Source organism: Barbatula barbatula (genome assembly GCF_947034865.1).
Source record: "Barbatula barbatula genome assembly, chromosome: 24".
NCBI classification, from domain to species: domain Eukaryota; kingdom Metazoa; phylum Chordata; class Actinopteri; order Cypriniformes; family Nemacheilidae; genus Barbatula; species Barbatula barbatula.
In genome coordinates, this window is record NC_136787.1 from 11305292 (window position 1) to 11333173 (window position 27882).

A 27882-nucleotide genomic window follows, 5' to 3' on the forward strand; every position below is an offset into this window, starting at 1 on the left:
CAAGGAAAAAATAATTCTGTGTTAAAAATACACAATAACGTAAGACTGAATACAAAGAATGAAAAAGAACAACAGAGACTTACTACAGCTATTAGTTGTGTTTTTCTCTCTCCAGACTTTCTTTTCTACAATTTATAGGCGCTGTTGGTTACGCATGGTCCACATTAGACGTCCACTGGGTAAGAATGACGCTTCATCTTTCCCAATTCCACACATATGCATGTTTATTTATCATTTATGTGGAATTTAGATTTTTAGGAAAACTGAGGAATCCCGAGTGAAATAAATAGCCTACTCCCGTAAATTCAGCATTTTCTTCAGTTCATCTAATAAAAATGAACAGTGTGGACAGACCTCGGTGGGTTTAAGGGGGTGTGGTATAGTGCGCTCAGAAAAACACAATACCTCAGACCTCCTTTACTCTTTACATATTCTTTTCATGAATAAGGCCTGCAAATGTCCCATTGGGCAATTCAACTGTGCTGATCATGACAGCTTGTCCTTTTAAGTAAATCTTAAAGGTTTATATTACAAATAACCATTAGTTTACCATTAAACCAAAATAAATAAATTGATGATGTGGCTAATTCCAGTGGATTTGATTTAGGTTGGCACGAAACATCCACCAGTAAAACCCAACAGCATTACAGTTTCCAATGGACGGATACAAATTGAATGTAGACAGTATATATAACTATTGCATAAATACTAGGTAAAGGTAGCACATATGTTTTCGATAATCGTGCATTTCGGGTTGAGTATGTTAACTGGATCGCGCATCAGGAAGTTGAGAGAATCCGCTACGTCTGCAACAGGAGAGGAGGGCGGCGTGAGCGTGGATGGAGAAATAAGAAAACCACAGGCGACCTTTGAACCTCCTTCCTTTGTTATCCCAGAGAAATCACGGGACAGACAGGACTCGTGAAGTGAATCATGTCAAGATAAATGTTTGAAGAATGAGTACTTCTGCACAGCTGCGAAAGCTGCAATCTAAAGGAAAACAGTTTTCCCGGATGCGCGGTTTGCTTTCCATCGGTGTTCCCAACGCTGACAATCTTTCGACGTGAACTTGTTTAGATCTGGACGAATACAAGACTTGTTGTGGATGTATTTAGTCCTTGATCAAGTAAAATATAGTTAGAAACTAGAAAGCTATCGACGGAAGTACGGGATATTAAACCAACCAAAAGAAGAAGCGTCTTCGGTTTGAACCCTTTGGATTTATAAATCTGGAGTGCTGTAAGTGACTATACTTGTGTTTATGAAATACAGTTCATACTTAATTAGATATTGTAAACATTTAGAGGTCAGCATACGTTTGTATTTGATCAAATGTCTTAACCTTAAGTTCCCCTGGAATGGGGATTTGCTTTTCTTGCAGTTTTTACAAAGAATCTTTTCCTTCAAAAATGACATCTGTGCATTTTAACCCTGGGCTTGATTCCAAGGAAGTTAATGGGTGAGTTTGTTACTAACTAACACTTCACCGTGATCTTGACCTTTACTCCCTAGTAGTTTACTAGCATTCTCAGAAGTGTGTGTTTTGTTATAAATGACTGTGAATGGAAAAGAGTCATGCTGTTATATTAAACTATTGCCTGGAGTGATTGTGTACGATTTCATAACAATACATGTAAACAATTATACATAAACTGCCTTTCAAAAGTTTAGGGTCACAGCATTTAAATGTTTCTCATGATCTTAAGTAAACAAAATATTGACATGGATGGCCAAATGATCATGAAAGCCAGCCAATCCCAGCTCAGAATAGATTAAAGGCAAAGATGCTTGATAAAATGCCAAAAATACATTTTTACAAATACTAGTCGAAGGGTGGCTACTTCGAAGATGCTAAAACATAGCATAGTTTTGATTTATTTTAAGATTTAGTTACAATTTAATTCCCATATTACTGTACATTTGTGTTGTTCCATGGTTTTGATGACTTTTACTCTGGAAAATTGTGTAAATATGATTGCGTATTTTTTTTATTATAAAAAGGTCTTGTTGTAAATATCAATATTTTTGTGGATATTAAAACGATATATATATATATATTAATAATACATATTAAAAATGTCCTCACTGCTCAGTATGTTATGTGTTGTTGTAGCCCCAATGTTCTATTGAATGTCTCTGTTTTGTGTTTATCAGTAACGGAGTGAAAGAGGAGGCTGAGGTCCAAATCGATGATGGGAAGGAGGAGAAAGCGGAGCCAGACACCATGTACCAGTAAGTGACTTTTTCAACAATTTCTTGGGGTAAAACTGCATGTTCCTTTAGATGTCATTTATTTCTGTCACTGTCTGCTGTTTGTTTTGTAGTCGTGTCCGGAAAATGATAGCTCCATTTGTGATGTCATTTGGATTTCGGTGAGTGGCATCACGTGACAGTTAATAATGCTTATTGGTTATGTTCCCACGATAGAGCATTTGTCTATGTGACACGTCCTGTTCTGATTTCCAGTGTGTTCGGCCTGATACTTATCATCATAGATATTGTTCTGGTGATAGTGGACTTGTCTGTTTCCAACAAGAGCCGCGATGTGGGAAGTGCAATGGAGGCTGTTTCTCTGCTCATCTCCTTCTTTTTCCTCATTGATGTGCTGCTCCGTGTCTATGTGGAGGGGTTAGTAGTTTTTAAAGTTCACAATGAGGGGTCAGTTTGGGGGAGGAGGACGGCGCTGAAAGCCATGGCAGCAGGCCAGTGGTTTTCTGTCACATGTGAACTTGTGTTGTCCGGTGGATGTTGCTGTGCTATATGCATTGAAAATCATCATTCGGCATCCCAATGGCACTCGCTTAAGAAAGACAGGAACGAATGACTTCTGGCCCTCATGACAGGAAGTGATCTACAGGAAAAAGATTTTCCCTATGCTTAGTAGTTCATCATATTTTCTGCTTTTCAAAATGTGTGGGAGATCTCTGGGAAACTGGTCATAGAGATTAAATCACAAGTTTAAGGAGTAGTTCACTTCATTTAATTCACTTCAATTATACCTGTAATGCATTATGCACGAGTGTTATCATAACATGGTCTAAAATGCTAACTCTGATCAACTGTTCTTAAACCTTGTTTTTCAGATTCAAGGTGTACTTCGGGTCAAAGCTGAATATAATAGATGCTTGTATTGTGTTTGTTACCCTGGTGGTCACCATGATCTACACATTCTCTGATTTCTCAGGAGTCAGCTTAATTCCCAGGTATAGGAAAGAAACCATTTTTATTATTAAATAAAACATCCATGCCTTATGCTTTTATTAAACCTTTGTTTTAAATATTGGATTCAAACTATTTAGGGATATCAATGAAAGCAAACTCTGTTATATTATTAATATCTTTATCATACTCTGTATGCAGGGTGGTGACGTTCCTGAGAGCTTTGAGGATTTTTATACTTGTACGGATCTTCAGATTTGCCTCTCAGAAGAAGGAGCTTGAAAAGGTCACCAGAAGAATGGTGAGTGTGGCGAGGTGACGATATCTCTTTATACGTTTTTAGCCAAGCTGTTTACGAGTGTGTGATGTCTGTAATGTTTACAGGTGTCTGAGAACAAAAGGCGGTACCAAAAAGATGGATTTGATCTGGATCTCACATACGTCACAGGTGCAGTTGCATTTGTTTTTGCATTTGTCTTCGTTTACATCAGAGTAATTTTATGTTTAATAAATATTACATGTAATCTTTTTCTTCTTTAGAGAGAGTGATTGCCATGTCATTTCCATCCTCTGGCAAGCAGGCGCTGTATAGAAACCCTATCAGAGTAAGTCACACAAACCTTTTTTTGTGAATATAAATAGCATTTCGCAAAACTGTGAGATTTAACAAATTGTAAATAGATCTTTTATCAGACATTTAAAGTGTAGTGGTTTAAAAGCACATTAACTTCAATACATAAATGTCACTTTTGCATTGAAGGAGGTTGCTAGATTCCTCGATGCCAAACATCCGGATCAGTACAAGGTCTTTAATCTGTGTAGTAAGTAAACAGTCTGTTGTTTTTCCTTTCTAAGTACTAATAAAGTTAAGTGTCAAACCATTTTCAATTAAACTCGAAGAAGATTCAACCCATCTGACTTCTTGTTTCAGGTGAGAAGGGATACGATTCTAAATTCTTTCATTATAGTGTGGAGAGGATTATGATAGATGATCATAACGTACCATCACTTGAGTAAGTTTAACATCATCACGGCTGATCCTTTAAACATGTTGTAGATGTTACCACTATGCCATATCTATGACGTCTGCTTGAATCTGTAGATAAGGAATATATTGATACTAGTTTGTTCTTGGCGCTGTAGGGACATGCTGCGGTACACGGCATGTGTCAGGGAATGGATGGCTGCAGACTCCAAGAATGTGATCGCCATCCATTGCAAAGGAGGGAAAGGTTAGAGATCTTTTTTTTTGAAAATCTAAATGTTCAACCAAAATGTTTGAATCAAGTTAAGAATGCTTTAGTTATAGTTGTCTCTGCACATAAATCTGGTATAGAAGAAATGTCTAAGAAATTATGATACATTGTTCAGTTTTTTTGCTCAAAATATTTCTTTTACGCTTTGTTTCCGATGAATAGGACGAACTGGGACTATGGTGTGCACGTGGCTCATTGACAGTGACCAGTTTGAGAGCGCAGAGGTATATTAGCTAGACATATGAAGTGTTTTCCCATGTCTGATCAGATAATTTCCTCTCTATAATTTCATTAACTCCATTATACAGGAGAGTTTGGACTTCTTTGGGGAGAGACGAACTGATAAAAGTATGAGTTCAAAGTTTCAGGGTGTTGAAACTCCCTCCCAGGTGTGTGACATGCAGCATTAGAATCAGAATTTAACCTGAAGATCGGTTCACGTACATGTTTATGTAGTTGCTGATAAATGGTTTGTTCTTTTTGGATTTGCAGAGCAGGTACGTTGGTTATTATGAGATCATGAAGAACCAGTACAACCGCCAGATGCCACCTCCAAAGAGCCTGAAGATAAAAAGCATCCGAATAAACTCCATTGCAGGTCCGATCATTTTGTTATGTAATGGAAATGACAAAATATTCTAATGGGATAGACTTAAACAACAACTTTGGTTGATAAATTACGGGGGTGAAAAGTAATATTTTCTTTTCCAATATATTTAAGTTAGGAAAACCAAATAGGTTATTAAGTATGTGCAGTAAAAGCGCTTTAATTGTTCTACAGGTGTTGGAAAAGGTAATGGAAGTGACCTGAAGGTAAAGATCATAGTTAAGCGAGAACTGGTCTTTCAGTGTGTTTGTGCCAAACAGGAGAACTGTGCCGTAAGTGTCACTAAAGCCTTTTGTTCATATATTTGTTAAAATACCGAGAACACACTTAACTACAAAGAAATTATGCATGGTTAGAAATCAACAATATATGTAATGTAGTTTATAGCAAATTATGGCCAAGTCTTTTGTATTGTTTTAGTTGTTTCCTGACGCGGGCAGCAATGCAGTGGTCATCAGTTTACAGGAAGGGCCTGTTGTGTCTGGAGATGTCAAGATAATGTTTGAATCCAGTGCTGTACGTTCCGGCTGTTATGTTTATTATTGAATGTATCTGGCTGGAAAGGTTAAATGAGATTACTGAATATCTTATTTTTCTCTCTCCAGGGTCTAGCGAAAGGGTACGAGGACTGTCCGTTTTATTTCTGGTTTAACACATCTTTTGTAGAGAACAACAGGTAGGTCTTTTGTTAGCAGATGGGCTTTCAATTATGATTAAAGATTTAAAAGTGACGATTTAAGAAGTTATGTGTAGTATTCATAGAGAGTGGGATTAAAATGTTGTTTGTTTATGTTTGTATCATAGGCTTCACCTTTCGAGGGACGAATTAGACAATCCACACAAATCAAAGACATGGGACGTCTATAAGGAGGACTTTGGAGTGACATTGTCGTTCACAGATCCTTAAAAGGATCCTCTTTGTACAATGCTATTCACTGTGACATTAATGATGTAAAGTTGTTGACTATTTTTGTATTTTCTTACCTTAAAAGATGTGACGGTATAGTGTCGCTGTGAACAAGCTGTCCAAATAAACCTAAATATGTCAAATGAACTGAATGTCATTTTCAGTCTGTATGTTATATTGCAGAACATTGGGATGTCTTATAGCAGAGGGTTGAAAACTAAAACGCACCAAATATTTTGTTAATTTTTACATATCTTGGTAATTTTAAGACTGTAGTCCAAAATGACAAATTTGATGCAATCATAAAATCCAGATGGCACTGCCTGCAGTACTGTTCAGTTTATTTTATATTTTAATGTGGTGGATACATATCTAGCAAAACAACTGAGATGATTTGTTAATTGTAATGCTCACCGTGGATACAAAATGGACTAAAATTGATTTTACTATTTGGCAGATATTTTCCCATCATATTATAGTAACCATCAAATTATGAGCTAAAGGATTTTTATGAAACATTGTAAATACCGTAACCCGTGTTACTTGGCATAAAATCATGTATTCTGTATATAATAGGGTTTCAGTTATGCAGGCAAAGTTTTTTTAAACTTGAGATGTGTGCTATTGACCTCTTGATGGTACCATTTCTCAGGTTTGGCCTATGGAGGTTTTCCATATAGTCCTTTTTTTCTTTGATGACTGCAGACAAAATGATTTAAAAAAGACGTGTGTGTGTGTGTGTGTGTGTTTGGTATGGATGGTTTGTATGTGTAAAATTTTAAATAAATAAATGATTCTGTACGGCAAATAACAGTTTTTTTTTTCATTCTTTGTTTGCATTGTACAAAAACATGAACTGAAAAACAAAAAAAGGGTGAGCTTGAATTTATGTTGTTGTTCTTTAAAATATCAAAGATTGTAATAATTACATAAATCTGCTTATTACCACTTTATACTATTAAAAAAACAGTGGCACTATGACACAAATGGACCTCTGTGTACCGGTTTTGTACCCTGTATGATACATTAAAAGAACACAGAAGCTTAGTGCATTACTCAGAAATACAATGATTCATTGCAAACATATTTTAATTTAAGTTTTTCAGCTTTGGGTACATTTACAGTTCAGAGTGTCGTCTTATCTGAAAAGCAAAAAATAAACAGGCACTTAAAGGTTAGACAAATCGAAAGAAAGAAATATGTATTAAGTCAGTAAATCGAACCTTGCACCTGATAATCCATTATTTTTCATTCATAAAAGGTCTCCACATATGGGCATAACTACAAAATCATTTTGCAAGCATAATAGTACATTTCAAATTTCACAAGTTCTTGTTCTGACTTGTATCTGTGCCAACTTTACCTGAAAAATTGTGTGTATATATATGAACATGAGGTTAAATCAACAAACCATAATCTAACACAGTCAGTCTTAAACAGTCTCCAGTGTACATAGGTTGACACAGAAAATAACAAAAACAAAGCAATCGACCACAATCCCCTCCACATTGACGAAAGCACTCAAACCACAGATAAACGAGAACAAGGACCAAGCCTGAGCAGATGTGGTTTTTCATAAAGTGCAAAAACACCACATGATTCAGTTGTGATGTACGTTTCATTTTAAACCAACACATTTTTTTTGTTTCAATGCGTTGGGTGAGTCACTGCTTTAAAAAGTACAATTTACGAGAAACATCTCCTACATTTTTACCGTCTTGTCCAAATACTTAACAGCATTGTGCAGGAACGACAGAAATATTTTGTCGACAAAAATATTTTGATGACAAACAAGTGTGATGCCAAATGCTACAACTTTCTGAAAACCAAACAAACAAAAAAATGCCAACAGTCGCCGTCATGTCAGCTCTGTAAAAATGATCTTGTTCTCTGGTGCAGTTTTGATGCCTGCAGATTCATACACATAAGTCTTGTACCAGCTCAACACATAGTCTTCCTTACAGACCGAACAAGCTCTTCATTAGCACCATGTAGCACATCACACTGCGTCAGAAGGTCATATCGGCCACTACGTAGAAAGCAGATTAGTGCAGTCTTACAAGTGTTCTCGCAGGGCTCCGACACATGGCCTTTATGATAAAGATACCAAAAGCGCTTGAAGACCCGGTCATCGTTTAGAAACACTTTGATAAGGTTTTCAAAGTCTGACGGGAAGAGGGTGGACAAACCGTAAGCCTCTGAAGCACGGTACAATAGAGTCCATGATGGGTTGGGGTCAGGTTTGGAGGGTAATGCCGGGCCGTTTGAGAGGTTGTTGGCAAGTGTCAGGTTAAGAATGAAGGTCTCATGATCCAACACCATCCGACTGCTGCTTGGATAGTTCCCATCCGTGTAATAAACACGATATCCTGGTTATAAAAAACAAAAGCTAGTCAATGCACAGCCTTGTAGCTTATTGCTTCCACAAGCTGTTTTGGAAGCAGTACCTGGGTTCAGGTTGACGTAGGTGGTGACACTTGGTGCAATAAAAGCCACACCCAATGGACGGGTCAGCGTGTCCTCATCATAGAACATCTGAAACTCATCGGTGTGAGTGTGTCCGAAAAACTGACCACTTATGGTGCTTTCATACCTGAAAATACACATTTTCGAGGAAAATTTGTTCACATATCAGACATACACCCTGGCTACAATACATCATAAAGTATAAAGTATAAACTTTTTAACAGATAAAACAGTCAAATCTATACAGTATTAGTTTTCCCAATACGTTTTCAATGAGGTGTTTCCTCGGCGTGTTCATCCGAGTACTGAGAAATATTGACGGAAGCATCGTACACCAACCTAATATTTCTCAAATCCTTTTTCTGCATACTAAAGTTTTGTACAAACTCGTTTCACTTACGGATTTCCCCATACTATATAATATGGAAGTAGGCAATTTCACATACCGGGACTGTGTATAACATGTGAACCATTAACTCCTGTCCCTATACACTTACATGCCTATATGTTATGCATATAGAAAAAGTATTTTATAGTCAACATGACCCAATTTTGCCAACAATATGGCATTTAAGATCATAAATGTATACTGATAAAAACAGCAGTACTTGTTATAACCAGTCACGCTGAAGTCACGCAGACATATTGACACAGTTGAGGGTTATAACTGCTCAAAGTTTGCTCTGTTTAAACAGTAAAAGGGTCAATGTGAACAACTGACTGACCTATTGACTATATGATAGTAATTCCTGCTCCAGCTGCTAAGACAGAGTCCCGGTGGAATATGTCCAATAATGTGAACCTGACAGATACAAAACCAAACAAGTTTAAAGTTAACATGTGAAACACTGCAAACAGCACAGAGGAAATATAACAGTCACACATTTATTTTAGCACAGACTCATGATCAGTTTTCTGGACACCTCTAATCCCCAATCCACAACCACCAACAGTAATGTTGCAACTTGTTAAACTGTTGCAACACGTAAGGCTTCAGCATGCACGCTTAAATGTTAAGATGTTGTCTTGAATCAAGTTTACAGACCTTCTCACCCTTGGTCTCAGATTCTTGCAGTATGTGAATGAGCCACTGGAGTTGGTCGGCAGGGTCTGTGGAGTTCACCATCAGCCAGAAGTTCTCCCTTGCACAGAAGTTCATATTCAAAGACACCACTCTCAAACCAGGCTGAACTTCTGCTGTGTAGAATCCCCCACGCCTAAAGAAGAGACATAGAAAAATATCTTTGACTACAACAGTAGACCATTTAAACTTTCAGTTTGTTTTAACACGACACACACGTTTGAATGAAATACAACCAACAGAACAATGACAGAATGGAAACATTAAACAAATTTATTTGAGATTCAATTATATATGAGTCAATGGCATACAACGAGCACTTATGATGTGCAATAATATCAGCAAATGTATTAAATTAAAAATAAAATAAAAATGTTGTGGCTGAAATATGAATCTTTGATACATGATGCTTAAAGTCCCAGTAAAAAAAAATGCAGCGTTTATTGTAGTTTATCGGTGTGGGTCATTCTCTTTTTAAAATTCATGTGCTCTGATAATAACAATGGACTTCAGCCCTCTAATGACTATCCATCTTAAAATGACGTATGTTAGACAGCTTGGGCGGAGCAGCCGTTAACTCCTCCCCTTCAATCTGCTGAAAGTTCCATTTTAAAATGCAACGCCATTTTTCTCGTTCCGTTTAACTGGGAAGTGCGTCCGCGGGAAATACGGGAAAAACTATCGCAAATTTAAGTGCATGGTGTTTTTAAAACATTTATATCAGTTGTATGTGATATTCAGGAAAATAAGTTAATTTAAGAAGACTAAATTATAGAACAAAAATATGAGGTGATTAATGACCAAAACTCAAAGAAGCGCAAATACTTTTAATGCTAAATATTTAAAATAAATTGTCAGGTGTCAAGGAAATTAATACATTTTAAGATAAATCAGTGGCACCACATGATATTTTTTAGGGATGTGGCCAATATGCAATATATGCAAACGAGACGATGACAAACTTCAGGTTCCGCTGGTTCCTGGCTGACATTTTAGCAGAAGTACCTAATTATCCCATATGCATAAACCATTCAGATGAAAAACACTAAAATCATTTCATTTAAAATTTGACTCTGCTTTTATGTGTACACCACATTCTTATTGTTTAAATAACTGCAATCGATAATATTACTTTGTATTTTTAAAATATTATAATAAATAAATAATAAATAAATCCATTTATGCTTTTAGCATAAATCCCACAATTTTATGGTTAACTGTAGTATCATTACATTCCTGTATTTTTATTATTTTCTTTTTTAATTGTCATGTTTTTGTGGTTATGAATTCGGTCTCCATATTGTGCCATCTATGCAATACCTTATAGTCTTCAGTGCATCTGTAGGTAACCAGGGTGCCCACTCCTCCGCCATGATGTCATATAGCCAGCTTGAAGACCGGTTCCCATGTACAAACGGAGGCGGAAAGCTATTTACCGGACTGCTCTCATGATTTCCCACCGCAGGATACACAGTTACATTGGGCCCCAGGTATTTGTGTACGAGTCTGGAGATGGTGATGAGTTCATTGAGCTGTTGAGCTCTGCTCTGAGACCAGATATTGTGTGCTGGAATATCTCCCGTCCAGTAGACCCAATCCCAGGGGCCAGATTTGGCTACGCTTTGTAGAAGGTTTTCGACCGTACGCAAAGGGAGGTCACATTTGCCATAGGTACCCCAGTGTCCTGCACCGTTGTGTTTCCAGCTGGCCCTTCCAGATTCATTTCGACAGCAGAGGGGCTCCTTGCAATTGGCAACACTGCCCTCGGCGTACACAGCGTCCCAGTGGACATCGGTGAGGAAGAGGATCCTGCTTAGCGGAGAGCCCGGTTTAGGAGGGGTCGGTGGGGTCACTGGGGGCTTGGGTACCCGTGGCAGTGAGACGTTCCAGGGGGCATAGATATCAAAATGACCACACGGGGGTCTCACCAGTAGGGCGCAGGCCTCAGATGGCCAGAGGAAAGACTCCTGAAGAGCAAGGATGAAATCATCTCGGAAGAGCTCGGTGATGCTTCGGCACACTTGCGGGTCGGACAGATGCAGGCGGGCGCAAGCTTCTCCCACAGCATGGGCAACACGCTCTGTGTTTGCGTTATTCTGTAATAACAATAAATCGCATCTTAGTCACTTTTATAACAAATAAAACCTTTTAGAAATTCACTAGCTTTCTGCAAATGTTGAAACTGGTCGCGTGTTGTGCCAAATTTGTACCAGATTACCGTATTGGGCCATATTACCTGTCAACTAATAAACACACAAAGAAAAAAGTTTGGAGGCAAGAAAATAAATAAACAAAGCTGCCACGTCTCACTTTTGGATTTTAAAGCATGCAAATATTTACTAAAAACATAACAGAGTAACAAATGAGCAGGTCTCACCATTAGCGCTATATCAACAGCGGTAAAGATCGCTTTACACACCGCACACGACACATTGTGCCAGTAGAATCCGACCTTAAAGCGATCGATCTGATCCACAAACCTCAGTTGGGGGGAACCTGTCCCTTCTTCAAGAGGGTATCCCGAAACCGACGACACTAAAACCCACTCACAGACTATCAAAAAGGCGCAGATGGAGGACAATCCGACCACCGGACGCGTCATACTGAATGCGTGGACACTGCGATACATTATTAGTTCTCCGTCATTCCCATACGGACAAAGTCACCGGCTTCGTGCTTTGATGGAACCCCGTGAAATAAATATGTATGCGTCGTATAAACAAAGCAGCAACTAACTATAAAGAAAATATATTTAAAAAAAGTGATTTGACGACTTCATTATTCACCCGACAACTGCGGGACTCTTCACAACATCACTGAATCATGCCGCGGGCGACCCCGATGAATTTATACAGCGCGTCAGCTGATCGATCACGTGACCGATAACAAATCACATGACCTACTTCTTACGTAAAATTATTTATATATTCATTTTGAAATTGACTTTTTAAGTTAGACATCTCGGGTAAACATAACTACTTCTTTTATTGACTTTTTGCTCATTACTTAAAATAAAATTATGTCATTTCAATTTCTGTATCAATTTAACACAAATATATTTGGAAAATGCTTGTAGCCAAACTGTTCTTGGCCAGCATTGACTATCATAGTGGGACAGATTTCTTGTTTTAATAGACATTTATACAGATTTAGTGCAACTCGAGGCTAAGTAAATGACAGAATTTTCATTTTTGGGTGCACTGTCCCTTTAAATGGACCCGCGTCACTGCGTTTTGTATCAACCACCCAATTTATCAGCAAGCTCTTCCGATAGATAAATAAACAATAGATAAATAAATAACCTGCTGCATTACACATGGCCAAAACTTTTTATTTGTTCTCGTTTTCCTTGAGTAAACGTTTGTTACACGTAATAAAATATAAACAGCCCAAATCTCCAAAAATAAGATAAAGCCACATATTATCTCATTAAAAACTTCACAGAAAAGTGAGCATAAGTTAGATAATCAGTCTGATTTTCGTTATTACAGCTGTTGGCTTTTAAAAAAGTAAAAACAAAAGAAAAATAACTATGCATGTCAAGGACACGTTTCTTTTCTCTTGGCTTCCTATTACATACTGGCTAGCTGAAAGAAGAACACTGTGACAGAGAAATGAGATAGTAAACAGATGTAGTGTTTAGAAAGCAAAAAAAAAATCTCGCAGACTTCAGCACTTAACATGCTCAACATTTAAGAAAAATTGAATACATAAGCATGAGACTTGCTATTTAACAAAACAAGACATAGCACGAGAAAACATCATGCATTTGTATGGATCAAGTAAATATGATGATTGTATGGGGTCAACAAAAGAGCTGTTTGGCGATACGATCTTTAATGCACGTTAACCTGCGGCATAGGAGTTCTCACATTTGATGTGACATCTGTAAAGGGCTCTTCCCTTAGCTTATGTTACCTTCTATAATCATCTAACAAAGCAGATTTTATTAAATGCATCTCCCTACTATGAGAGGGATAACGCAAACATGTTACAGTGGGCACTTGCAATTTTTGGTTTGGATTTGTTACATGATAAGGCATAAAATTGGCATTAGCTATAATTATTATTGCACTGCATTTTCTAACCCACGTAAAACATACAGATCTCTGACAAAACTTCAGACTGTTATGAGGGACAATCAGAGGAAAACACAGTAACAGACAATAGCATGATGCTTTTAAACAGGAACAACAGATGTTGCATGCTTTTTTTGCATACACAGATCATCTCTTTGTTCCTTAGTAAATGCCCCTAAGGAAGGTCACGCACATGAAAGCTATTAAAAACCTTAACTTTGAGGAATGCACATCTGGCGCAATGAAAACATCTAACCACGGTGACATGTATGACAGAAATGGCAGGAGATGCATAAAATGAAGTGGTTTGCTGAAAACTGATTTTACAGTAAATTCACTGATGCCTTGCTCACTTATCCTGTTAAATGGCTACAGAAGAGGTTTCGAAAGATGCAAATGTTGTTCCATAAACATGAGAAAAAGAAATGAGACACATATGCATAAACACAAGATGTAATTCAAAGATTGCATATAACAATTTAACAATACATGAGATACTGAGGATGAGGCTTAAAACGTTCAGCAGTGCTTCAGTAAAGCGGTTTTCTTTAGCAGAGGGCTACAGTGGCTTAGAGCACTTTGGTGAGTGGTGAATTTCTAAGGCAATACTGTGAACTCAGTGTTCGGTGGGGGGGACTATGGGGGGTTTCGGGGGCGTGACGTCCCGGCAGGGATGCTCATTTGTCTTGCATCTTATCTAGGATGGGTACGATCATGTCAAATTTGGGTCTCTTGGCAGGATCCTCGTTCATGCAGATCTTCATCAGCTTGCAGATGTGGGGAGAGATGCCTGGTGGGATGGTGGGCCGCAGTCCCTCTAGTGCCACCTAGTGGTCAAAAAACAAAGAGAGGAAAATGCTGCTTAAAGTAAACCTGCATAACTGTTAAGATAAGACTCTGAGGTCTTATTTAAAGGTGTGCATGGCTATTGATTATAGATATTTTATAATAGCATATTTTATTTTTAGACATTACAAATAATTTAGCTCTTCTATTACCAACTTTTAATTCACAAGCAATCTGCTTGTTATATCGTGATGTGAGGAATACCGTTTCCAGGTCCAAGCTGCTATTCATTTCAATTGAACATAGGATCTAAACAACCGTTTATGAGCACATTTTATTGGTATCACGCATTTAAACAAACCTTATAGAAACTCAAAGTATAAACTACAGTATCCAAGCTCACGGAATCTCCAACATTAATATTTTAATAATTCGTAAAAAGTGAATTGCTGTCCGGTCTGTTTTATTTCGTTATGGAGATAAAGGTTAGGATTATGGGTTTTCGGAAGTTTTACATCACGCCTGATAGAGCGGTTGGAGCTGGAAGCAAATATCTTTCACTGTGTTCATCAGAACAAAGACATTTATACACATTTGGAACAGCTCAAAGGTGAGTAAATGAATCATTTTTGGGTGAAGTATCACTTTAACCAGAGGATTAAGGTGATACCGTTCATCTTTTGTATTTGTACAGTACGTAGAAGAGGTGTACATGAGTGACTTACCTTCATGCCAATCTCCATGTTGGAGAGGTCAGCGAACGGCACTTCTCTGGTCACAAGCTCCCAGAGCAACACAGCGAAGCTCCACATGTCTGCAGAACGCCGGTTAATCTCCTCTGGCTTCTTCTGCAAAGCTGAGATGACCAAAGACAAAGGAATAAGACTGATGAAATCCAAATCCTGGTTTAAACAGGCAAAGTCTTTTGTCTACTTAGAATCCTTTGAGACGTTTGGTATTGAGAAGAAAGAAGGAAAGAGAGTGAATGAGTCATAAGTACCTTCAGGTGCCACCCATGCTGGAGAGTACATGCGGCCTGGACACTGGAAAGAGAACTTCACATCCGCCATGCTAATCCTAGCAGTCATGTCATCATCAATCTGGTGTCATGACAACAAAATACAATTATTTGAATATCTAAGCATGGAATATTTTTTACATCCTCTGCACTATAGTTAGTCAGCAGTACAGTGCTTTAAATAGTGATTTTGATAGATTTTTAATAGTCATGAAGATTGGATATACTTGTTGCTTCCCAACAATTCAAAACTGTTCAGCGACTAAAATTACACGGGAAAGTTTCACGTCAACGGTTCCTTATACCGTAATACCAAACAAACTATTTTGGATTGTCCTGTGGTAAATTCGCCCATCTGCGCAAAAATCGTGGGTGATTGTCATGGGATTTTGTTTCTATTGCTCACCATGACGCTCTTGCTGTTGAGAGAATGACGTGGAATCATGGGCTCCAGTGTGTGCAGGAAAGCCATTCCACACGCTATATCCAGAGCAAACTTCACAGCCTGTGTCTGATCCACAACAAAATCTGGATGGATGGAAAATACACATGGATAGTGAGGGACAGACACAAGGGTTGTGAAGATGACAAAATGAACTAAAATGATGCAAAACAATAGCAGAACTTGATGTTCCTCTTTTTTCAGCTTTGGGAAAACCTCAAATGCTGAGTTTACGCAATTGCGCAAAACTGCCTCATCCAACATTTAAATAAAATCTCAGCACAACATTCAATAACACTGACAACAGACATTTCTCCATGAACACATGACAGTAATGTGTGATTTACTCACTGGTGCCCTCATGAAGCACATTGTAGAGAGATCCATAGGGCATCCAGTGTGTGATTATGACTGGGTGAGGGGCGGGAGGAGACTGACATGCCCCCAACATGGGTAACACGTTTGGGTGGGAGAAGATTCTAGACACAGCAGGTGGATACAAAGGTGGATAGGTGCACATGAGACACACATACAATGAAACATTTCAAAAATGCAAGTCGCTAACAACCAATATTTATTGTATGTAGCTGGATCATCATTGTGATCTGACTCCACACCTCAGTTTGGGATACTCCTCGTTAAAGTCACGGCTCTTTCTTGTAGTCCATTCTCGCACATGAAGCATCTTAATCACAATCTCTGTGCCCTGCCAACGACCTTGCCACAACTGGCAGAGGGAGAGCAAACATCAGTGTTTCTCTAAACCAAAGAGTTTAAGTTTTGAATAGCTACAGTGGTTTTGTTCGAAAAAACAAGCTCACCTCTCCAGAATGATTCTCGTTGACCTTGGACAACATTGAGAGCTGCTTATAATCTATGCCAGCCTGTTTGTTTAGCGTGCCGTTACCTGTAGGAACAATACAGAAAAATATAAAATCAACCTTTTACGTAACAGTTTTGATTATTGAATATTATTTTATGCAGCAGTGATGTAACTACATTCTCAGTGAGTAACGCAACAATCGGAATCAGATGGTGCTTACGTGGTCGCGTTCGGGTGGTTCCCTTCCAGAAAGAGTCTTTAAAGGGAACTTTGGTCAGGCTCTGTCCTTGTTTCTCCGCCAGCTCTGATTCACAAACATGACAGCATTATTCAGCCAACTGGAAACTACGGAAACTGATCTTACACGGTAAAACAAAACAAATCTTTTGCTGATAAATCGTGTTGTTACCTTTTAGATTTGCGGCAAGTGGCAGTTTGGCCTTGTCCAGAGGAGTTTCTCCGTACTTGTTACAGATGTTCACTTGTGCACCGTTACTGACCAGATCCTGGAAATAAATCCATGTCAATATAATTCTGCTTAACATTAAAAAAGGAATTCAACAAAATGCAGAATGTGCTGGCTGTTCTTTCCATTCAATAAATGGGTCACAGCCTGACATTTTCCTTCAAACGACTGAAGAGGTATCTAGAGTTTCTCTTTTTTTCTCCAGCAGAGGGCGATGTAGACTAACCTCAGCGACCAGGTCGTGGCCCCAGAAGCAGGCGTAATGGAGAGGGGTGTTGCCGTGCTCATTTGCCGCATTGGTATCGGCTTTACACTGGATCAGCTGGACAACAAATAAACACAATATAGAAACCAGAAACACAGACGTGTCAGAACAAACAGTTTGTTTTAAAATCTCTTCAATTGACTTTCGCTTGGTTACAGGTCTAAATTAGCTCATCATTTATTCACCCTCATGTTATTAGATGGAACACAAAAGTAGATAGTTTGAGAAATGTCTACGTGGTTTTGTGTCCATACATGGATGTGGGTCACTGTAGTTTTGAAGAATGTTGGTTCTTCAACAAAGAAAGTCATACAGGTTTGTAATGACATTAGGGTGAGTAAATGAAATAATTTCATTTTTGGTCGAACTATCCCTTTAAGATTTGTGCATCTGTGCATTTACAAGCGTTTTATAAACTTCAGGTGCTGTTTTTTGTGGCTGTGTGTTCAACCTGTGTTTGTTTACACCTTCCATGATTGTTTGGTTACTGTGGTTGTTCATATGCAGGTGCGTGCCTGCGTGTGTGAGTGTTTATCCATTACTATCTGTTCACACCTTGGCCAGAATGTCTCTGTGGCCGTGACTGGCAGCCAGGTGCAAGGGCGTGTCGTCCCCGCGGTTCATGACGTTGATGCGAGCCCCTCTCATGATGAGCATGTCCACGACCCCCGAGCGGCCCTCACGTGCCGCCCAGTGTAATGGACTGAACCCGTGGTCATCCCTGCGAAAGAGAGACATAGGTAGGTCTATTACTGTCTGTTCAAAACAAGTATTTCTGTTTTTATAGTAATACAGGTTTGAAATGGCAACAATGCCCAAAGAGTAAAAATAAAACGTGAATTTTTTTTGATGAACTGTCTCTTAAATCAAGGGAAACATTTGACACTGTGGTTGGTGGTAAACGTCTCCGGTCAGGCTAGTGTTCCTGTTCTCAGCTGTCTGTCTCCACAGCTCTACCCAGTCAGTTAAATATAAACTGGCGTTAACTAGCCCTTTCCTCTAGATTATGTATATCCTTCCACTCACTCTCAATATACCTCAGTTTTTCTCCAAAAGTCCAGAATCACAAACCCCATTTCCTTTTCAAAACCACAAACTTGGTTGCTTCTTGTTGACCGTAACAAATAACAACAGACCAATTAGATCATTGTGCATTAGTGCTGCCATAGAGACTGTAACTTATTTACACAGATGTGGTTAACTTCTATTAAAACCCCTGCTTCTGCTAATGACCTCATAATGCAACTGCTCCCCGGAGCAAAACGTTTTGAAAGTGTTTGTCTGAGGTTTTTGGTAAGAGTATGGGTGTGTGTAGTACAGTAGGAAGTATCTTGGTAAATAGTCGGCCAGTAGCATGGCTATACTTAGGATAGCTGTTGAAACTTCTCACAAGGTCCTGCCGGATCAGACCACACACACACAAACTTCACTCTCCCACATTCTCTACAACGCTCTGTCTTTCTTAGGGTTAAAATCCACCAAAATGACCTCACACAATAAGGAAAAAATTATAAAGAGAAGTAAACACGAAATTCCTTCACAAATTCAGAATGTTGTTTATTTTAAAACAAAGAAATGAAAACAGCGAGAGAGAAAGATGAGCAAAAACTGTTTAAAGTGTCACCGCTAGCCCTTATCGAATCACTCAGAAGTACGGCGGGAGAGAAATGAAGGAGCGGATGGTGGACCACGGAAACAAGATCGGGAAAGAGAGGAAATGATATTCCACACGCGCTCTTCCACAGTTAGCAGCACACTCCCTTGCCTTTTTTTGAGTGAGCCCGTTGCGGTCAATTCGTACAAAACGGAGTTTCTCTTCCTTGTATGGGTGTGCAGCACGCTCTGTTAAGAAATGCACACACACACACAGAGGTGGAGAGAGAAAAGAAAGTTTGCGCTAGCAGTATTTCAAACATACGAAAGCCAGACAACGTAAACATTGACGTTGGAGTCACACAGCTGAAGGATTACGTCTCGAGTTTGCGGTCATACAATGAAAGAGTTGAAAATATCTGATAAAGTACATTCATTCACTCCACAAAACCATATCTCATGCCGGAGATGGCTAAAACTAGTTGTATGATTGTATTTATTGATGGTATCAAATCCAAATATAGATTTCTACACCAATATTTCTAAGTTAAATTGTTATATTGAAATGGAGCATATAAGAGGCACCACAGTCTGAAAACATGAGAGTTAAAATGCTACTGAAGCAGGGCAGGTTGACGTAAAGGAAAACATATTTATACATGACCGCAGAAGTGACTTAAACAGGGAAACCTTACATTGGTAAACATTTCAAGCTGAAGCGTGTAATTAAAAACTAACTTTTCATACCCCGGTGCAAAGAGAATTTATATAGTAGATTAATACGTTTTCGGTTATTAGAGAAACTTAAAAAGAAGAAATTTACTTCATTTTTGTTTGCTGTGATGATAATGTAATTCAATAATGTCATAATTTTAAATGTCATTCAAAACTCCATTCACACATCCAAAAGGTACAAGTGCTATATTTGTACACCAAAAAACAAGAAGTAAAACAGGGAACAAAAATGTATTTTTAGTACACCAACACTGCATATCTAGTTTTGACAGGCTTGTGTTCTATTATTATGACAAGGTAAAGACGTGGTAGGTTTAATGTTTGTTTTAAAGCTAAAGAGAGACTTAAATCAGCAATCAGTTTTCATTGTTTGCTCTTCTTCTATCACTATCAGTTTTCTTTTTAGAATTAAATGTACTGAATAAACCAGGAATGTAAATGAAACAATACATTTTTATTTATTTCAAAGTTTGACAGATACATCCAACCACTTTATGTTCATCTCCATTTAATGCATAGGGAATAAATAATGATTAACTTGTCATGACGTTTCCATTAAGGATATATAAATATATATCTAGATAAGACCTTTCATCAGTAGATACGTTTCAAGTCCAGTTTCCTAACTGACATCTTACTTAACGCAGCATAAACAACACCCATGTATGTCTGCTATTTCCTGTCTCCTCCCTCAAATGCGTAAGGTCGTGACATCTAAAGCCATGCTAAATCTCCACATGGCCATTTAGAAGAAATGAATTACACAGACCATTTTTCATGGTCATTTCATGAGAATCTTCCAAACAGCGAAACAGTTCCATTAGACGCAACTCAAAGTGAGCGGACAAAAGTGAAAAGCAAATCCCTTAGCTGGAGTTTTTCTATTTCTGGAAAAGGAAAACACTGCGAGATGGTTGAGCAGAGAGAGAGAAAAAAAATAAGAGAACTTGTATGGCGCAAGTCAGCATGCTTTGGTGAGCTCATCGTATGGAAACTATTCGTCTCAACCATTTCGTTTAAGGCTATAGACTCTTCCCTCTTCCCGTCTTTCTGAGTCACAAATTAGGCATAAATAATCTCCTCTGTAAAACTGCCGCTACTCCTACACACACACACACTTATTGTAAAGCATCAAATGCTGTTTATAGTAGAGACGTGACATGTAGCAGGCTATGTGAGTACTTTAAAACGCAAGGTATTTTCTTACGTTTCCATTTTCTGCCCCTACTAAAGTCAAGCATTTCCTTTGCAAATAATTTTAAAATCACAACTTTGACCACGTGAAGAGTGCAGGAAATGCCTAGATAGTGATCTGCATCGGATGTGACAATCTGCCCCCCCCAGTAAACAAAAAAAACAGTTGTTAATGTAACTAGCCCCTGCCTACAATTTGCTGATTCTATGCTGAATCTGCACCGGCGATCCATTCTTCCAGTGCTCATTCGTTCCGAGTAATAATTTATGTGGTTGACAGCAAGAGAAAGGGTCCGGATCAGATTACTTTGGGGACCTGGGGGTCTATCTTCCAGAACCCCTGCCGTAAAGAATTCATCGGTTTTAGTGCTTTCCAGCTGTGCTGGGACATATTAGCTACAATAGCTAAGGAAGGCAGGCCAAGCCTGAGATGGAGCTTGGCAGAGGTGATGGTATTTGGAGTGGGTGCATGGATCAGCTCTGTGTTTTCCTTGCACCATATAGGGATGCAATTGGAATTCTGGTTCTCGACACGGGGAATGTTATTCATGTTTACAGAATAAACACGACATGATTCTGGTTGTAAATTGTAAACAATACACTGATAAAAACATACCACATCAGCACCACAGTTTCTGCTTTATTTCTGATAAATGTGCTACTTTGGGGATGTCTGCTATTGAAATTAACGCAACAGAATCATATGTGAGCATAAGCTATGCAGTGTTTCCCATTCATTAATTAGACTATGGCGGTCTCCCATAGTTTCAGAATGAACCAAAACAATTGTATAATTCTCATAACAACATATCATTGTGGTGTCTGTTTCCCTTATTGATGTATTTCCACACTATCAACACTGGCCGCCATGAATAGATTTTCCATGATTTTCATTTCAGTTTAACGATTCAAAACGGCGTAATTCATTTTAGAGTTGCATAACCAGTTTGATGTTCAACATTAATATGAATTAATAACATTCAGAGGGTTAAGAAATAATTCATCTTCAGAATTCATATTGACAGATATCACTCTTGATAATCAGCTATCGGTATCGGTGAAGAAATGTAGTATTGGTGCATCTCTACCATATAGGTGTGAATATTGTTAAAGTTGTAATAAAATTATTTTTTTTACTGCAGTAAAAAAATTCTTGTTATAGAAAAGCAAAGCATTTCAAACAACTGAACATGTGGCCAAACTTGCTGTCTCTATGCAAAACACATGGCAGTATAATAACACATAATCTACAGTAAATATTGTGTTTATACAGGATCGGATTTAACTGGTGGCCTGATATTTTGCCTGCATTGTGTTTTTAATATAATTATTTGTTAAAAGGCTCTATCACAAGAACAGTTGTGTTAAAGAAAATACTTTTTATATAACAAACTCGTTTTGGATTGAGACTCCTATTGAATTGTTTAGTCTTTTCTTGTTTTGTTTAGAGCTTGTCCTTAATAAAAAGGGCAATGTTGTTAATAAAATGAAAGCAATGAAATAAATCCTTTTTTCAATATAATATTGTTATACACAAACTGTCAAATGTGTTAAAACAGCATTGTTTACATTGTTTAAAAAAAGTAGATCAAGAATTGTATTGGAATCACATCACTACTCACAAAATCAGAATTAAATCTTTAAAGAGATAGTTCACCCCAAAAAAAGTGTTTTCATCATTTACTTACCCACCCTAATTTCAAAGGGGTGTGTAAATGATAAAAGAAAATTCATTTTTGGATGAACTATCCCTTTAAGTGGTTGAAGATTCCACCACTTTTAAAAAGATAAAACGAGGTTATTTAAATGCAATACAAAACTATATAAACTCTCAAATCATGCACTGTTCATAATGTCACATGCCAAATAACTGAATAAAATCCACAACGCAGACGAAGATCAAATCTACCCTCATCGTCTTACTGAGTGTCAATGTTCTACTGTGCCCAGGGATTTGAAGTGAGATAAAGTGTTAGGGGTCAAACAAAGAACAAGACATGACAGATGTTGTTCCTGTGCAAGTTCAGAACGCTTTACAACATTAAACAGGTAATTTTCCAAAGTTTGGAGGGGGCGTGTCTCTGTATTTCATATTGCACGCATAGCAGAAGTTTGTGTATGCATTAGACACCGGATGAAGGAAGATCAAGATAACACAACAAGCAATGCTATAATTCGAGAAATCTTGGCTATAAAAATGTACTTCAACAAATTCACTTTTACGCTTCACTCCATGAACAGCAGCACTTCTGTACTTTTAATTTTAGCAATAAACCACACAACAGAAGCCTCACTCAACCAAGATTCTACAAAACCACCAAAAGGTGACCATGAACGTCTCAACAGCCACAAAAGTCACATTGGAAAGCCACAGCAATCACCATGGCAACAACATCAACTAATTTAATGCTAAATGACACACTAGTACACACATGCTGCACAATCCACTCACCCTTGGTTAAGGTCATTCTCAGTGTTGTCCAACCACAGGCGGACGGCTACCGCGTTTCCTTCGCGGCACTGCGTGAAGATGTCGTCCATCTGAAAACCCTCTCTCTTCTCGCACTAGCGGAGTCGTTCGTCCCTTACCAGAAGCGTCCTGGGAGAGACGTTAGATGCAGCTGTATCCGGAAAATAAGAGTCTGGGGATGACCGAACATCCAGCCAAGGGAAGGGTGCAACGTGAAAGCCTCTTTGTAACCTCCGGGTAAGCGTCTTGTGTCTGCGCCGCCAAGACAAGCAGAGGAAAGCTAAGCGTCACTTTCAAAGTCATAGGGAATGGTGATCACTATTATGTACCCTAAACATTCATGTTATAACTTCATATAGTTTTAAACCTGATATACCTTTATGCATGTTATAGTTATAGCAGGAAATCAATAGGAGATATATAAGAAATATTATAGTTTCTGCTTTGCATTGACAATTGATAGTGACACAGAAAGATGTCACAGTCCTAATAGTCAGTCAATATGACTCATGCATTATAATCTCAGTCTCCTTTCATGTTTAAATCGACTGGCATGAGGGAGATCAAATGATGACATAATAGTCCATTTTATGCAAACTATTCCATTAATTGAATACAATCTTAAACATTGGGTGCAAATAGTTGCTCACTGATAGATGTTGACTAAGCAAAGCGATCTAGCAGGTCTCAGCCTGTTAAACACAAATTTTGTCCTGAAATGAGAAAACACTCCCTTGCAGACACCAAATCAACTTTCTGCCAGTGTTTCCTTCACGCTAATCTGACATCACTCCAAATCACACTTTAGGTCTTTGCAAAAACCTGACACACACTTTAAAAGCATCATCATGCTGCATGTAAAAACAAAGTTCAACCAGGGAAATAAAAGAAACACGATGTTACTTCTATACAAGCATTTTAAATACCCTAAAGCTATTCAATTCAATTTTATTTATATAGCGATTTCCACAATGTGCATTGTTCCAAAGCAGCTTTACAGGGGAAAATAAGAAAAACCGAAAAACACAAAAAAGGTAAAACACATTGCATGGTGTTAATATAACAGGTTAAATTATTCTAGTAAATAATAACTAATAAATGCAATGTCCCGGTGGTTTATTTAGTGTATTAAGCATTAAGTGAATGCTTTGCTGAAAAGATGTGTCTTTAATCTAGATTTAAACTGGGCGAGTGTGTCTGATCCTCGAATAGTCACGGGAAGGCTATTCCAGAGTTTAGGTGCTCACGTATGAGAAAGCTCGACCCCCTTTGGTGGATTAAGTCATTCTAGGTATTATCAAAAGTGACACTTTAAAAGCATCATCATGCTGCATGTACAAACAAAGTTCAACCAGGGAAATAAAAGAAACACGATGTTACTTCTATTGAAAGCATAAAGCTATCTCTGTTATGAAATGTGCAGCATTGTATATACTTGCTGAGTGTTGTGTTGAGATTTTGTAAAAAACAAAGAGCAAATATGGAGGCAAAATGTGTTCATAAACAAATTATGATTTGACAGGTTACCATCCAGCTAAAGGAGACAGAACAATAGACAGAGTGAAAGATAAGATACGCAGACAGGCAGATATATGTTCAAACTGATATACAGACAGAATGACAGACATGTACATGTTCAAGGAGAGAAAGACAGAGAGACAGCTGTTTAAACAGACACACGGACAGATACTCAAGTTAGTGTTCAGATAGACAGTGAACGTATATAGTCAACCAGAGAGACAGAGAATAAGTATAATAAATGGACAGCTGAGAGAGAGAGAGCGAGAGAGAGAGAATGAGAGAGAGAGAGAGAGAGAGAGAGAGAGAGAGAGAGAGAGAGAGAGAGAGAGAGAGAGAGAGAACAATGGATACTAAATGTTCAAACAGACAGGCAAAGCGAGTCAGACAGACAGACAGACATGTACGTGTTCTCAGAGGAGTGATTATGACATTAGCCAAGCAGCTAACAGTCCAGTCAAAAGAGAGGCTAAAAGACCGCAAACTGTGTAAAAACTGTTAAAAACAAACACAGTACGATTCGGAATGAACTTATCCATGCACAATAAACTCGTATTCATTATACACGCTATTGATGAGCAATTATCCATAGCTTTTCCCCCACTGAGCTAATGCGCTAACGCTGTTAGCCGTCATATACGCCCACCGTTACGATCGACACACGGTTCAGTTTTTCCTCACGCCATATCAATCATAATAACCATCATTACCTGTTTATATGGCCGCTTTCAGCTGCACTGGAACGATGGTATTGACTGGGACAGTCCGAACCCACACTCTCCAAAGTCCACACCCTACTACAGCCCAAGTGTGTGATCTACACCACCCGCCGAGACACACACTCATTCCCAGCAGAGAACGTCACTGCCGCGCCCTCTGGCGGCAAAGGAGAAAATATGCCCCCGGGACACGATTTTATTCACTCCACCGTGCTTAAAGCCTATTTATAGTTCACATAATATACAGTAATTTATACGAATCGTAGTAATATAAGAGAGATAGACAAAACAGAAAACAATACAGGTACATGATCCTTTCAGACTAAGGATATTGGAGGGATTTCAGTGTCTGTGTACAAATAAAGGGATAATTTCATCATTTATTCACTCCCATTCCAAAACTGAATGACCTTCTTTCTTCTGAAAAACACAAAAGAAGATATTTTTGTTTACTAAAACTTGCAAAATAATTGCCCCTATTGACCAAACTTGCCCCCATTGTATGAACACAAATAATTTTCAGAATATATTCTTCTGTGTTCCACAGAAAGGAATCATATACAGATTTAAAATGGCTCGAGAATGATAATAGTATTTTTGGAGGAGTATCTACCACTACAATCAATGCAATACATAAAATAACACAGTGTCTGATGGCATTTTGTACTGTTTTAACCTTTGAAGAAAAAGAGCTACACCACATAGAATATCGCAGAAAAGTAAAACTTACATATTCTTTTTTTTCAATTGTTTTTATTAAAAGAACTGCTGTACGTGGTTTTTCATTTTATTCCATACTGCGGCCTTTCCACTGAGAGGGGTCAGCAGTTTTAAAGGCTTCAACGATGTATGGACTGCATATGCTATGGGAAATTCATCAGTGCAGTGTAAACAACATCTGTCGTTTCTTCCTCTCTCAACACATTAACATCAAGATGGTGTCTGGGAATTGTGTCCCGCTGCTGCCACTGCACTTGAGACTGAACCTACACCTGCTTTGGGTGATGATACATTAGAACTTGAAGATGTTGACATCACTTGCGGCACATTTATTTGTCCTTGTAAAGAATCAGTTGATTGTGCATTATGTGTCACAGATACTCCAGCCGCCAACTTGGCTGTCTCTGATTCTTGTGTGGCTGGCTCAAAAACCAAAGGTGATCGCTTTATTTCGGACAGATAATTAGGGGCTGAAGCAATTTGAGGAGTTTCAGGAATTTCCACCGGAGGCGATGCTGGTGGGATCCCAGGGGTTGATAGAGGCACGGATTGTGTGTCTGGCATCGCTGATGTACCTCCCTGTGCTGCAGCAGCTTCAGCTTTTGCAGCTTCTGCAGCCTTGCTCTCCATCTCTTGCATCCGCTTCTGCACCATTGCAGGCATCATCTGCACATACGTGCCCATTAAACGGTGATTGGTCCTTATTAATTTACCAGCACAGCTCTCCGCACAACGCTCCTGGAACAAAGTAAGTCGATTTGAAATGTGTATGCTTATCCCTAATTTACATGAATGGGAAATTATTTTTTATATTTTTTCAATCTGCACGTAAGAGGTGTTGAATATATCATTTATGTTTTGACTTCTTTTACAAATATTTAGCAAGTAAGAAAACAAGCAGACTGTCATTAGAAAGTGCCTTATTTGTATTTTACAGTATACTTATGACAGTGCCATCCCCTGCTGGAGTAACCTGAGGTGCTGTACACCCTCACACAAATACTAAATATATAGATTACAATATATTTAAAAGAACAAACAAAGAATATGCATTTCATTATTTTTGCATTATTATATGGTATAATTGACTTGGAGAGTAGTGGTCACCTCATCCATTGTCAGATTTCTGTAGTTGAAATTGCTCGTGCACCGCTGGAAGCAAATTTCCGTCATGCGATTGTACACGAGGAGGAAGTCCCGCAACTAGATAACAAACAGAGCAAAAACATTAAGTAGCCTTATTATACATCGACTGTAAAATCACGGTGAAACGTGCGAAGGGATGCAGGCGCTGTCTGTCATACTTACATTTCGCAGTTGTCCATCGGGGTCCATTGTATACAGTTGAGTCTATATACCGAAATAAATCTCTATATTGGAACGTTGAAATATACCGGAATCGACGGAAATTGACAGGTAAGACCAAAATAATGTCCGAGAGCAGTCGCATGACTTTCAACAGAGCGCGGCCATCTTTGCAGTCACGTGACTACACGCGATGGCTACGTCATTAGGAGGCCTGGCGGATGTTTATGTTGTAAACTGTTTTTTTTTTCATATTAACAAACAAACTGAGAT

General features: G+C 38.4%; 4 protein-coding genes across 4 annotated transcripts; 1 reads left to right on the top strand and 3 right to left on the bottom strand.

The window, feature by feature from the left end:
• The first annotated feature begins 594 nt into the window (after positions 1–594).
• On the top strand, positions 595–6913 carry tpte (transmembrane phosphatase with tensin homology). Its single transcript, XM_079449418.1, has 19 exons — positions 595–1239; positions 1382–1459; positions 2155–2232; positions 2325–2372; positions 2467–2628; positions 3084–3203; positions 3361–3460; positions 3544–3607; positions 3700–3764; positions 3920–3980; positions 4091–4172; positions 4303–4391; positions 4578–4639; positions 4724–4804; positions 4908–5013; positions 5197–5294; positions 5443–5538; positions 5628–5698; positions 5827–6913. Exons 2-19 carry the CDS (start codon positions 1410–1412, stop codon positions 5927–5929), a joined length of 1536 nt encoding a protein of 511 aa, XP_079305544.1. The 5' UTR covers positions 595–1239; positions 1382–1409; the 3' UTR covers positions 5930–6913.
• Positions 6730–12341, bottom strand: smpd1 (sphingomyelin phosphodiesterase 1). The gene is made up of 6 exons (XM_079449417.1): positions 11854–12341; positions 10797–11572; positions 9441–9612; positions 9121–9197; positions 8377–8522; positions 6730–8298 (listed from the first exon to the last, which is right to left on the bottom strand). Exons 1-6 carry the CDS (start codon positions 12103–12105, stop codon positions 7871–7873), a joined length of 1851 nt encoding a protein of 616 aa, XP_079305543.1. The 5' UTR covers positions 12106–12341; the 3' UTR covers positions 6730–7870.
• A 445-nt stretch (positions 12342–12786) lies between these two features.
• On the bottom strand, positions 12787–26954 carry ilk (integrin-linked kinase). The gene is made up of 14 exons (XM_079448028.1): positions 26315–26954; positions 25576–26004; positions 23330–23599; positions 17911–18076; positions 17317–17412; positions 17034–17130; positions 16845–16928; positions 16623–16708; positions 16419–16528; positions 16153–16280; positions 15766–15887; positions 15342–15441; positions 15067–15197; positions 12787–14382 (listed from the first exon to the last, which is right to left on the bottom strand). Exons 3-14 carry the CDS (start codon positions 23416–23418, stop codon positions 14233–14235), a joined length of 1359 nt encoding a protein of 452 aa, XP_079304154.1. The 5' UTR covers positions 23419–23599; positions 25576–26004; positions 26315–26954; the 3' UTR covers positions 12787–14232.
• On the bottom strand, positions 26515–27810 carry timm10b (translocase of inner mitochondrial membrane 10 homolog B (yeast); the record flags this gene model as incomplete). The annotated part of the gene is made up of 3 exons (XM_079448029.1): positions 27613–27810; positions 27412–27507; positions 26515–27042 (listed from the first exon to the last, which is right to left on the bottom strand). The coding sequence occupies exons 1-3, from the start codon at positions 27637–27639 to the stop codon at positions 26515–26517; spliced, it is 651 nt and encodes a 216-aa protein (XP_079304155.1). The 5' UTR covers positions 27640–27810.
• Between the last annotated feature and the right edge of the window lie 72 nt (positions 27811–27882).

Coding starts and splice junctions, on each gene's coding strand:
- tpte (XM_079449418.1), top strand. CDS start 1,410: ATGACATCTGTGCATTTTAACCCTGGGCTTGATTCCAAGGAAGTTAAT. Junction 2,233..2,324: donor GAGCCAGACACCATGTACCA/GTAAGTGACTTT, acceptor TTTGTTTTGTAG/TCGTGTCCGGAAAATGATAG. Junction 3,461..3,543: donor AAAAGGTCACCAGAAGAATG/GTGAGTGTGGCG, acceptor TAATGTTTACAG/GTGTCTGAGAACAAAAGGCG.
- smpd1 (XM_079449417.1), bottom strand. CDS start 12,105: ATGTATCGCAGTGTCCACGCATTCAGTATGACGCGTCCGGTGGTCGGA. Junction 9,198..9,440: donor CTGAGACCAAGGGTGAGAAG/GTCTGTAAACTT, acceptor TGTATCTGTCAG/GTTCACATTATTGGACATAT. Junction 8,299..8,376: donor CTACGTCAACCTGAACCCAG/GTACTGCTTCCA, acceptor TTTTATAACCAG/GATATCGTGTTTATTACACG.
- ilk (XM_079448028.1), bottom strand. CDS start 23,418: ATGGACGACATCTTCACGCAGTGCCGCGAAGGAAACGCGGTAGCCGTC. Junction 17,131..17,316: donor GCCACGACCTGGTCGCTGAG/GTTAGTCTACAT, acceptor ATTTATTTCCAG/GATCTGGTCAGTAACGGTGC. Junction 16,929..17,033: donor ACTTGCCGCAAATCTAAAAG/GTAACAACACGA, acceptor TTTGTGAATCAG/AGCTGGCGGAGAAACAAGGA.